Below are 12,603 nucleotides of genomic sequence, written 5' to 3'. Positions count from 1 at the left end.
CTATCACTCTTACGTCTCTGTAATAAATTATCGTACCATTTTTTTTCATGTGGGATACAAACAAAAACTTCGGTAACAAAATCCGTAATTTTGTGAAAAAGTTGCAGGAATCAATTTGGTAAAAACTTTTCTCCATAAACCAGTGCTTCTCAAACTTGTGACCCACGAATATTTTATCTTAGTGATAGTTCAACCGCGGGTCCCCAGAATAGCCAGTAAATATTCTGCATCCATAAAAGAACTTACTTCAAAGCACGGAGGGCAGGAACACATCAATATTTCCAACACGCTGTGACGACCCTAGCAGCATGGAAGCACACTTTGAGAACAACTGCTGTAAACTTACTTTGCGGGGGGGGGGGGGGGGGCAAAAATTTCAGTCTGAGTGCCCGGTCTAATATGCGGGAGGGGTAATAATCAGAATTTTCGGTAGGAGGGGCTTCAATGCATTGAGACTCGTGGGTCGTGTCTCGTTGATCCATTCACTGCGATACAGTGATCTCTCACTTATGCACCGGTGCAAGGACGACAAGGAAAAATGACGCAGAAGTGAGAAAGGCGTGGAAGTGAATAGCATCATTTACCTATATCTCTAGCCGAGAAAATTGTCGTATAACTGATATAAACTGTGTAAGTTAGAGATCACTGTATATGTATTATTTATTTTTAATGTAATGTATTCGTGATATGGGACGAGAAAAAAAAAGGAATTTATTTTTATATTGTGGGAAAAAAAAACCCAGTGTAATAAATAGTAGAATAAAAATTGTACGGAAAGATGAGGCATGGTAAGAGAGGGTTGTGAACTTTCTTCATACGAATCCAATTGAAAAAAAAATTTCCATTTTATTTTCGACTACAGTGGACCCCGCTCATAATGTTTTCCGAAAAGCCGTCGTGAAAAGAAACATTGCAAGCTGAAAACGTTCCCAAAAGGAAATCTCTATGAATTTTAGTAAGACGTGGGACTACTAAGCGGGAGAACATTATGAGCAGCATCCACTTATATAAAAAGTAAGATGACAAAAGAAATCACAGCTTCTCTCTCAGAAGTCTTGACAGAATAATGATTGAACCAGATGTAACTTGAGAATCAAATGACAGATTTCACTTCGATGTACAACAAACAGTCCCCGTTCTGCTGAAGGTCGAGATTCACCCTAAGTTGTCGTTGGAGTCACATTTTCCAGATCTGCGTAAGGCCAGTTACAAGGCAATCCCTCGATACTATGGCGAGTAAATGGGACATGATGTGAGATGCGGTATGGAAATCCACGAGCGATCTAAAAAATATGAAACCCTTCAATTTAGAAAACAAAATCGATGTTATAAATAGTATCGTGGATACATGCATTACAGGCAACAAACACATACGGTACAACAGAGGTACAGAGCGAAACTGTGTTTCGTCTACAACCGATACATACACCTATATCGAGCTACTTACAGAGAAGGTCGTGTTTTCCAGTCTGAAGTACGAAGTACCTTTAATTAAGTAAGTTTCGTGGTTGCTTAACTGCAGACCGGCGTCAATGTAATCCGGTATGCCTTCCAGATTGCTTATTGGTTGAGGGTACGCGGAGCTGATATGTGGCGTGGTGCGACTGTCGAATACCCAAAAGTTGCTCTCTGGAATGAAACGAAATGGATAATTGGTCTCGAAATCCATCGAATTCACCTGAGAAATTGGAGGGTTAAAGCATCAAATACTACCTTTGAAGAAATACGTCTTGTCGTTCCACACGAAGGCGGCATCGATGTTCATGGGGATGCCCTCGAATTTTTCTGAGATCAGCTTCGGGTATCCAGTATCCATTGTCTTGTTCCTGAAGCTCCAATACTTATCTCCCTGCGGAGTTGAGAAGCATATCAGATTAGAGAGGTTGTGCCGAGAACAGCATGGAAATGGCAGATAAAGTTGATACACAGTGGAACTTCTCGACAACGGACACCACGAGAACAAACATAGAGTCTCCGTTGATGGGAATGAACACCCATCGAGTGTAAAAAGAAGCGTAATATGAGAGGGTATAAAAATAAGTTCAAACCAACCTTGAAAAAAAATGTTTGCCCGTTGCTCCACGTCAACGCAGCATCTATCTCACCAGGATGCCCGCCCCAGTCGTCGGATATAATTCTGGGATTATGATTACCAAATTTACTGCCTCGGACGATGAACGCACCGTAAATATTCATGTCCCAGTAATATTTTCCTTCAAATACACACACACACACACACACGTAAATCGATAAGGTTATGGGTCACAATGACACAGTTGAATATTCTACAATCGATATTTCAGTGACTTACCTTTGAAGGCGTACCGCTTACCGTCACTGGTCATAGTGGCGGCATCTATCGAGTCATCTGCACACATATTTAGCACCCAACTACCTGTGATAATTTGAAATTAGTGATTGTGCACATAACAGGTTGTCCCAGAACTCTTCCGCCAAATAATAGGGGTGATGGACAATGTCGAAAAAATAATGCGATAGAAACTAGGGGCGCAAATGACTTTTGCGTATGCAATTCAAACCTTGGCGCCAAAAAAAGGGAGGCGAAGGGCCCCGAATCCTGGGCGTGAACACGGAAGAAATTGTTTCTTCGCATACACATAAAGCGTGTACCTAGGAAAAAAGAACACGTTTTTTAAAGACAATTTTTTTTTTTTCACTGGTTACTACATTTTTCACCACCCTGTGTGTGTGCTATATCCCGTTAGGACCCCCTCCGCTCCTGCAAGCACACCTGTGACTCTAGATCGCTCTTTTAGTCATTCTGATGTTCACACGGAGGGGGGGGGGGATTAATTCAAACCAATTAAGTGGGTTAATTCACATATCCTTTGAATTTGAATAAATGGGTTGAAATCAGGGTTGTCAAATTTGCTCCCCGGGTAGATACCCATTCCCCCCCCCCCTCATCCCGGGCTGGGTTTTTTAGCCTAAAAAACCCGGGTTTTTTGGCGGGCAAATTGTTTTCGAAGAAAATGTGTTGCTTTCAGGTTAAAATTTTATTTTATGGTTAGTTTATGTATTCCCCAAAAATAGCTGCATTAGCTGCAATTGCTGTGTTTAGAATATGTATATTTTGAAGTATTTTTAAAAAGAATTTTTTTGGGGAGCAAAAACGTGAAAAATAATTTCTTGGAATCACACACTTTTTTATAATTCTTCCGACTACCTTTTTTTATGTAAGCATTTAGGTACGAGATTCACATATTAAAATGTTACAAGAAACCGCAAACAAAAAATGTAACCAAGAACTTAGATATGTAATATATATGTATTGTGCCTGATATGTAATGTGTGATAAACATACTACCTAAAGAAATTATTGCTTATTTTAATACACACACGACCTAACCAGAAAATAAGCCTTAGCTTGATTTTTCAAGATGCGCATAATGTAAGCCCAACTCCCCACGAAAATTAGCCTGTTAAAATCGTCAGCCAGATGAAGGCATTCTGTTGCTTCAACATGACAAGTTGTCTTGCATAAAGTGATATTAATATACATGAATGAATGAACGCCAGGGTCTCTGCCACCGGACTTATCCCGTTGCCGAGATCTCTTCCAGCCCAGCTTCGTGGCAGAGTCTGGAACAAAGTGAGTGCACCTAACAGTCTGAGCGTGTAGCTAGTGTTGTGTCTGATATTTCAGTGCTGCCATCTATACTTCAAACCGTGAGTGAAGTGTAATGATTGAATATTTGTAATGTTGTAGTCCTGTTGCTCTCTGTGGTAAGACTTTTTAACGGGGAGATCAGCTCGCATTCGCGCCTTGAAGTTGGGAACCACAGAAGACCAACTTCAGCCGACCACCACTGTGGCGCCGGTGGGGATATTAATATACAAGAATGTTATTGACATTTGCATTTAGTGATAATTCAAGTTATTCTGTAGTTTTAAGTTCCCAAAAATGGCTAATTTGGTGAAGTGGAAAACACCTCCAGAGTAATGAGTCCTCAGAATGACTGCTATTTCCTTAATCAGATCATTTTTTAATTATTACTTGCTCTTTTGAAAATATTTCGGATTTTAATGCAATGAAGCAGGGATATTCTTCAAAGCGAGGAATTCAAGAAAAAGAGAAGCACGTGACTTTAGCTCCTGAAAGTTTAGGTTCGATTTAAAAAAAAAGTTCTGGTTACATAGCTAAAGATTTTATTTTTGACAGATCAGGACACCTTTTTGAATACATTTTCTGCTGGGTTTGAAAAATTTGGAGAAAAAAATATTCAGGCATCATACCCTGATTTCTCAGAATTTTCATTATCCAAAATTCATTTGTTTAACTACAAATGATTTTCTCTTGCTGCAGTTCTGCATACAACTCAAGGTTCAGATACAATTATGCAGAAGTGGGTGTGTTTATGTGTGAACAATTATTCCCTTGTTGTATGGTAAATTTTATTAATCGGATACATAGTTTAACGTGCACCAAAAAAATATATTTAGGCATAATGTAAGATGTACACAAAAAGAATGTACGTAAATTAGATATTTTGAGGTTGTGGAAATAGGAAATTCAATTTTTCCCATTTTGCCCAAAAAACCACGCCCGTCATTTGGGGGGAGGACCGTTGCCCGACGTTGCCTGTAATATATATATACATATATTGAGTGCATGTTTTTTGCCCCCCCCCCTCTCCACCTGGAAAAAGTTGAAATGATGGCCCTGCAAAAAACCCAGGTTTTTAACCCAAAACGCACGGGTTGTTTAGAAAAACCTGCCCGGGCTGGTTTTTTACAACCCTGGTTTACGTAACAAAAATTGTTCGTCTTTACGTATACTATCACCACTTTCATATTGGCGGTAGAGTTTTTGGACACTTTGTATATTTAGCCGATCATAACTTCTTGCTGAAAATAAGTTCTGCGAGTGTCGATCCAACAAGACCTAATGTTTTCTGATAGAAGATATTATAGTTACATTCAATTTTTCAAACAAATCCGTATTTTTGTTGGCATATTCAGACTTGTGCATTGTTGATACTCACCATACATTTGATGAATGCCGTTGATATCATCCTCGTGGAAAGTGGCAGAAGGTCCTTCCTCTTCGTTGTAATTGGGAAACATGAGAGCATTCTTGACGTCAGAGTGAAGCAACCCTAGTGAATGGCCGAACTCGTGAGCGGCCACTTGGAATAGACTCTTACCTATTTGACAAAATATGAAAAAAAATCATTTTTTTTTTACGCTACCGGGGTCGGAATGTGCAGTGACTTTCATTTCCGATGTTCTTTCTCACCCGAATATTCGTCGATGGTCCATTCCTCTTCGTCGTCGAAGTGAACGTAACCGTGCGTCCTTGGTGTGGTGGCATGGGCCAGTGTCCATCCGGGACCGTCGAAGGACTGGCTATCACCGTGATACCTTTCCTCGAAGCGAATGTCGATGTTCACTTCACCGGTCTCTGCGGGCCAGAACATTAATGGCGTCTCATACTGCCAGACCTTTTAAAGAAAACACACACGCGCCCTATAAATGACTGTGGCTATTAAACCTGCAACTCTTTAATATTAACCTTTAAGAAATTTCAAATGAATCGATGTACGCAATTCGTTTAAAGAAAAATCATCATCATATTAGTAATTTTACCTTGAATGCCCTGGCGATCTCCCTGTCGACCTTCCGTCGGTCTGTGATTCGTTTCGGGTACTTGCTTATCTTGTAGGTGATGTTATTGGACATCCATCTAACACCTGGAATCAGCGAGAATCCTATCTTAACATCGACGAGATCCATCCTATTGACCATATATTATGACAATCAAAAGCAATCAAAAACTAACCTTCCGTTGCGTAGCGCTTTTTCCTCCCAAAGCCAGCATTTTCGGACTCGTCTCTCATTCCGCATCTCGGTTCGTTCATCATCGCCAGTGTCAGGTCATCCAATTTACCTGTGAATGGTATATATACATGATATCAACCATAGACATAAGATTAATTAGACTGTTCATCCTATTGTCTGTATATTGTCTGTCTCTTATTTTGAAGTACGCACCCCAGGGACGTCTTAAGAGCATCATGGCATGGCCCCGAGCCAAGGCAAGGTTTCGTGCAAAATCTGCTTGATCATTTCCCTTTGACTTTCCCTGACCAAATTCAAAAATTTCTCTGACCAAAAGCGCGTACACCGTCACGCGCATATATAATTCTAAACCATCTAATATCAATCTAATTATAGTCGCCCACCCCCGTATTCGTGAGGGTGGGGAAAATACGGGAAATCTACGAATAACCGAAACCATAGTGTTTTTGTTTATCTCGTCTATTGAACATCATGAGAAGAGCAGGGTGAAGTAAAAGTATAAGGGAATGTAAAAGAGGGTGCAGCGATTGATTGTTGGTGATGTTTTCTGAAAGATCATTGTGATTTCTGTTTGCCGTTTCTTCTTCTTCTTCATATCATCAAGTATGTTGGAGTATGTTGACAAGACTTTCTCTACCAATTTTTCTACATGTGAAGAACGTACCATAGAGGGATCTATATCATGAAAATAATCTATTGCTGATTTGAACTTGCGAAGCTCTCCCCCTCTATGTTACTCATGGTGAGCTTGTCTTCTACTTCTTTATTTTGATCTTCGTCTCGTACAGCTCGTTTCATGAGCAATCAGCTGCATTAATTCCTCCTTGGTCAATGCCTCTGAATTGCTATTAATTTTAGCTGTTCAACTTCTCTTCTATATCAATATCATTGAACCCTTCTCCACCCACCTGTTTCGCTAACGTGACAATGTCTTTTATAATCTCTTCAGTTGGCTCTGTAAAAATGGTTGTGTCCTGGAGCGCATATTGTGGCCAAAGGTCAATCCAACCCGAGTTGACTGTTTCCCTCTTAAGAGTTGCCATGGTTCTAGTGATGTGCTGACAGTAATGGCATTAGCGATAGTGTAATTCTTCCATACCTTCAAGATATTTTCTGCATTTGCATCTTCTTCCATTGCATGCACAATTATCTTCATTGAGTGAGATGTATAGTGAGCCTTGAATGCTCGCATTACCCTCCGATCAAGGGAGCTGAATGACAGATGTTGTATTAGGGGACATATAAAGGACTTCCACAGCATCAGCTTTGAACTGATTGGCATCCTGGTGTCCAAGAGTTTTATTCAGTATCAAAAGAACTTTGAATGGCATGTCTTCACTCTCAAGGTACTTCCTGACTTTTGGAACGAAACACCGTTTAAACCAATCCAGGAAAAGTGTTTTCACAATCCAAGCTTTTTGTTCATCCAAAGTACTGTGCGGGAGCTTTGACTTATCCTTTCCCTCCAATGCTCACGGATTTGTAGATTTGAGAATGACGGTGGGCTTTACCATGTACCCATACGCATTTGCACAAACAACAAAGTTTACCTTTACTTGCCTTACAACAAGGGGCTCGCTTTTCTTCTTGGGTGTTCTCTGCGTCATTTTTTTCCAAAATATTGCAGTTTCGTCAGCGTTAAACACCTGCTGAGGTGAATATCCCTTCTCCTCAATAATTCTCGGCAGAGTCTTTGGAGATTTTCTAGCTGCCTCGTGATCGGCAGCGGCTTGATCGCCAGTGATTTTTACATTGCGTAATCCAAATCGTCTCTTAAACCTATGAAATCAACTTTTACTTGCATAAAATTCTGATGAAATAGATGTTTCACTAGCCCTTCCCTTTAGAGAAGAATAAATTAATATTTTCCCATTATAATATTACAATGAATTGGACTACTTTCTTTGTAGCAGTCTTGCACCCACAAAAAAAAAACAAAAAAAACCCTGCATTTTCGGTTTGAGAAACATGGATTCCGTAATCGATGCAAAGTTTTCGCTGCGGCAGGTGCAGCACAACCACGGCTGATCGAATTTTAGATTCCTTTTTCTTAATATATCTCACCGTAGATTCGTTGATTTCGTAATGGTGAGTAACAGCAGCAATTGACTTACTTTCGCCAAGCGTAGCCAATATATCCAATTTTTCTTGTAAAGTTTTCACTTTTTTTTTGTCTTTTCGGAGCAATATCAGTAGTACTAGACAAATGAGCCATCCTAAACACGCACGATTCAAATTTTGTAAGCAAAATACGTGAATGACGATTGCTGAAAAAAATCCAATGTAGGAAAAAAAAACCACAAATACGGGAACCGCGAATACGGCGGGGGGGGGGCGACTGTATATCATTTCATACCATCTCAAGATGGTCTCCCTGGGCCGTCAGCGGTCATGTCTGTATATCATTTCATGTTAATATACCATTGAAAAGTACATTACAGGAAGAATGCTAATATTTTGCCGCCACCACCCCTTGCAAAATCAAATTGTGCATATGATCTTGCACGCAATACCAGTTTCCTTGGAAATCTCACGCAGAGATAATTGAATTCAAATCATTCTTCAACATATAAAGGTTAAAGGTTCTCTACCCACAGGCAGGAAAAAAAACAAGAGGGTAAAATGTTTTTTCATTTAAGAAGAAGAGATAGAAATAGAAGTTAAGAGCTGGTATTGGCTTTGTTTTCAACAATGGAAAGGAGAAATTTCTCCACTTTTAGCCGACTCCACCTTTGACACTGGGAGAGAGGGCAATGCGCCCCCACGTCCCCTCCCCCCCCGTATCTTCGCGCATGTTTATTATGCAAGAGCAATAAGTATATGGTGCTTAACTTTCACTGATCAGATTCCTAATCAAAATTTGTTCGGTAATTCTATTTTTGTGTGTGCGATAATAACTAATAACTGTGTAATTTCTTATTTTTCTTTTTATTTTTCCACCTTTTTCGTGGTTAAATATGTAGTTCATAACACATCATTTTATAATACATTCGTTTTTTAAGCATTTATTTCAGCTGGGTTGAAAAGAAGTACAGTGTACATGAAAATTTTCAATTAATTCAATTAATTTCAATTTCTTAAATCCAGAGCCATGGTCCTCCAATCCTGCAGCAGGGTCCAAGGCCTGGGTGTTTTCGAGGGGGGCCCCTAATTGGTGGAGTGATACGGAGGATCGACCTTTGGAGGGGCCACGAAAGTTTTCCTCCCGAGAAATTTTTAGTTACAACCTTTTAAAAAGCATTTAAATTGACAGAAAATGGTTAAAATAGCATTTCAAAGTTTTTTTTTTCCTCGATATTTTAATTTTTTTTACCAAAATATTATTTTTTTAATATTTGGTTGGCTTAGGGGGGCATGAGCCCCTTACGCCCCAACCTTGCGTATACCTCTGGGATCTCTAGGCCAGATTTTTCACGCGCTTCTTAACAGTGAATTTATATTGAGGGAAAAAAAATTGAGAATTGTTCCGGGTCTCCGAGCCGGAGTAGTGTCAGCCACACCATTGTGCGGGAGGTGGCCAGAATACCAGGGGGAAAAATCATGACTGGATGAGCCGTGGATATAAATTAGCCATGTATAAGAGCTGAAAATTTACTTTTCATGGGCATTCTCGAAATGTATACATCTTACAAATTGTCAAAATCTCGCCAACTTTGCGCCATTGATACTTCTGGTTATGATTTATCTAAATAATGTATTTTTTTTAAATGCATAACAAAGCAAAAAACAAAAAAGCTTTATCGGAAACGAATTTGTACGTTAAGTCTCTATCAGTGGGACACTTCGCGGAACAAAATATGGAAATGATAATAAGGGAAAAAGAAAATTCAATTCACCGTTTGAAAGGTAATTTTGCCACCTTTAATAAATGTTTCATTGCAACCTAAACCGCTGTAGTATTTCAGCATATCGGGAAATTTTTCAAACACTCACGGTGTCCACCATGCCCCCCCCCCCCACCACAAGGGTGGGGCTGGCAGGGTTTCAGCCCTGGGGTCCGGGACGATTCTCATAATTTTTTGTTTTTTCACGCTATAAATTCATCATAAAGGGACCCGTGAAAGTCTGGTCTGGGGGAGCACAAAAGATCCCAGCCGAGGGGATGTAGGGGCCATGGTGTCCACCCAAGGAGTGGCCATTGGAATAACAAGGGATTTTTCCTTCCCACTCGTCACGTGGTCAGGTGCAGGAAAAAAAAGTAACCCTGCATGTGCGATCTAGTGTTATATTATATTCCCGGTGATGGCTTTGGCCCGAGCCATCACACGGTTAGTTAGTTAATGTTATATTATACGAGCAGATTTTCAAGCGCAGTATGTAAACATGTTAATCAAAGTATTGATACTCCTTACCCGTTTCTTCTATTCCCACGAACTTCTGGAAATGCAAGATCGCGTCTTTCATGTTCGTCATGCTGAGCAGATCGCCAGCTGCGTTGACGTAACCGTATTTCTGGAGGAACGTCTGCAACAACACGTGGACATATCCATGATACACACGTCGCAACTCGGACGGATCATATACAGTACAATTTGTTGTTATCAATGAACATGTGATAAGATGAGGGGAAGCAAGCAACTAGTATTCCGTTCAGCCCTTGACGTAGATTACAATCTTACGCTTTGGATACGGTTGCCGCGCTTTATTTGTGAGTGCCACGAAAAACTTAATAGCTTGGAAACATACAAGCCGTTAAGTTTTTCGTGGCACTCACAAATAAAGCGCGGCAACCGTATCCAAAACGTAAGATTGTAATCTACCTGAAGTAACTTATGATGAGCCGAATAACTTATAAATGAAGCGTGAATCTCACGCTGGCGTTTTTTCCATTTGAGCGCATGTAAACCATTAGGCTTATTGGTTGAGTTTGTAAAAAACAATCCAAGTTTTGTAAACGATTTTTTATAAAACTTGAAAATTCAACCAGAGGTTATCGGTTGAATTTGCTCGAATGTAACATATGCGTTTTCGGTTAAATTTTTCAAGTTTTATAAAAGTAATTTTATCAAACTTTTACAGTGAAATCCCAACCTAAGGCGGGCATTACACTATAAAAGTTTTGTAAAAGTGCTTGTATAAAACTTGAAAAATACAACGAATAAGCTGATCGGTTTCATTCGAGCCAATGCAACCGATCAGTTTATTGGTCGTATTTTTCAAGTTGTTGAAAAAAATATCCAATAATAATATTGGATAAAATTCACTCAAATGTAACAGATTATCTTATTAGTTGCATTTTCCAAGTTTTATGAACGAACTTTTATAGTGTAATCCCGGCCTTAGGCATGTCTTGATATTTTGGATTTTTATCTGAAGAAAAATATTCATAAAAATTACTTACCAAGGCGTGATCTGCGGTCCTGACGGGAGGAGCGATGACCTTTGTTTGAATGGCGATCACGGTCAGTAGCAGCCTGACCAACCAGTCAAAAGACGTCTTCTCCATGTTTCATCAGTAAATCGGATTGAGAATGAATGGGTGAAACTACGGATAAACAAGTTTATCTTTACGTTATCGCTGTCAAAGCATTGAAGGAAAACTATACGAAAGGGGTGAAGCGCGCGATTGCTTAAACCTTCCTTCGCAAACCGGATTTCCACAGGTTTTGTGAGACGTATCCGAGGCAGGGAATGTCCTAGTCAAGAAATATGTTTGAAGCCTTAAGAGCTCCAACAATCAGCTCAATGACTCTTCTTATTAACACTCTCCAGAAATCTTCTCTTCATCGTCTCTATCTACGAAAAAAAATATCCATCAAAAAATCATAAATATCTTGATAAAAATAAAAGCACTCGTATTTCTTCGGAAAATCCTCCTCTACCTCCATCATTTATGAACTTTCTCGTAACAATATTAATTCTTTCGCTTTGAAATCTCTCTCAAATAATCGTTTATTTTCCAGCCAATGCGGAAGTCGTATCGTAGCCAATACGATGAGACCAGCGACGAGATGGTGTTGCGTCACTTCCGAATTGCCTTTTTTCACAGCTTCAAATACAACTAACAATTGATGTGCGCGATGCGGGATATTTTTCTGAAAAATATTTTAGAGCCAAAAGAACAGAAGATTTTTTACCTTCCAAGTGCATGAACTACACTTTTGCTCACACGCGTATGATTATATGAGTATGGAAGTACATTGCGGCATGGTGACGCCATCTAACGAGTGAGAAATGCACTAAGGGCGTCGCCATACACGCAATCCTCTTCATCACTTATTATGTTGATTATAATGGGAGTGTGCGGAGGATTGCTGGGGCAAGCCTCTCGATATGCTCAAGAGCCTCATCTCTCATCTATGACGCTGTCTTCTAAAACAGAGCGTTTGGCATGACTGGCCAACACAGAAAGTCCAAAGGCCTGAACGCTTTAGGTCTGCTTTTTGACAGATAGCCTAAGCCTAACGACATTGTTTCCTGCAGCGACATGATGTACATTTCTGTAAGGATTGAGGTAAGAATTCTTTTTTAGCATAGTGCGGCATTGAGTTTTGCCTTGGCCAAAAATGGCGATGTGGGGTCACATCCACTGACGGGGTGGAGGAAAAGAACAATACCTGGTGGACAGCTTGATGAGTGGTACTTGAAAGAGAAACTACAATGCAGAATGGCAGCAAACTCACTCCTTCCATGCGTGTGTTGGTACACATTCTTCATATTAGGGGCCAAACCAGTGAGAAGCATCAACAGGTCAGTATCTTCCCTAACGATGAGGACTTGTTTATAGGCTGAGACTTCGGAAAGTGGTCTTCATAATGTCTAAATCGCCATCGTTGCTTT

At 40.0% G+C, this 12,603-nt stretch overlaps 1 protein-coding gene across 1 annotated transcript; it reads right to left on the bottom strand.

Annotated features, from left to right (window-relative positions):
• Positions 1 to 821: 821 nt before the first annotated feature.
• On the bottom strand, positions 822 to 11,676 carry LOC149070986 (stromelysin-1-like). The gene is made up of 11 exons (XM_089248675.1): positions 11,165 to 11,676; positions 10,176 to 10,287; positions 5,804 to 5,911; positions 5,611 to 5,714; positions 5,261 to 5,465; positions 5,007 to 5,168; positions 2,312 to 2,395; positions 2,053 to 2,213; positions 1,714 to 1,849; positions 1,448 to 1,629; positions 822 to 1,283 (listed from the first exon to the last, which is right to left on the bottom strand). The coding sequence occupies exons 1-11, from the start codon at positions 11,267 to 11,269 to the stop codon at positions 1,161 to 1,163; spliced, it is 1,482 nt and encodes a 493-aa protein (XP_089104801.1). The 5' UTR covers positions 11,270 to 11,676; the 3' UTR covers positions 822 to 1,160.
• Positions 11,677 to 12,603: the final 927 nt, after the last annotated feature.

Source organism: Pholcus phalangioides, unplaced genomic scaffold, assembly GCF_987345545.1.
Source record: "Pholcus phalangioides strain wild (caught in Gottingen) unplaced genomic scaffold, Ppha-v1.0 ptg000020l_1, whole genome shotgun sequence".
In the NCBI taxonomy this organism is placed as follows: domain Eukaryota; kingdom Metazoa; phylum Arthropoda; class Arachnida; order Araneae; family Pholcidae; genus Pholcus; species Pholcus phalangioides.
Note: the sequence above shows the minus strand (reverse complement) of the source record. Positions and strands in the feature narration are given on the sequence as shown.

Coding starts and splice junctions, on each gene's coding strand:
- LOC149070986 (XM_089248675.1), bottom strand. CDS start 11,269: ATGGAGAAGACGTCTTTTGACTGGTTGGTCAGGCTGCTACTGACCGTG. Junction 5,912..10,175: donor CGTGGGAATAGAAGAAACGG/GTAAGGAGTATC, acceptor TACCATTCACAG/GTAAATTGGATGACCTGACA. Junction 1,630..1,713: donor CAAGACGTATTTCTTCAAAG/GTAGTATTTGAT, acceptor GTTTCATTCCAG/AGAGCAACTTTTGGGTATTC.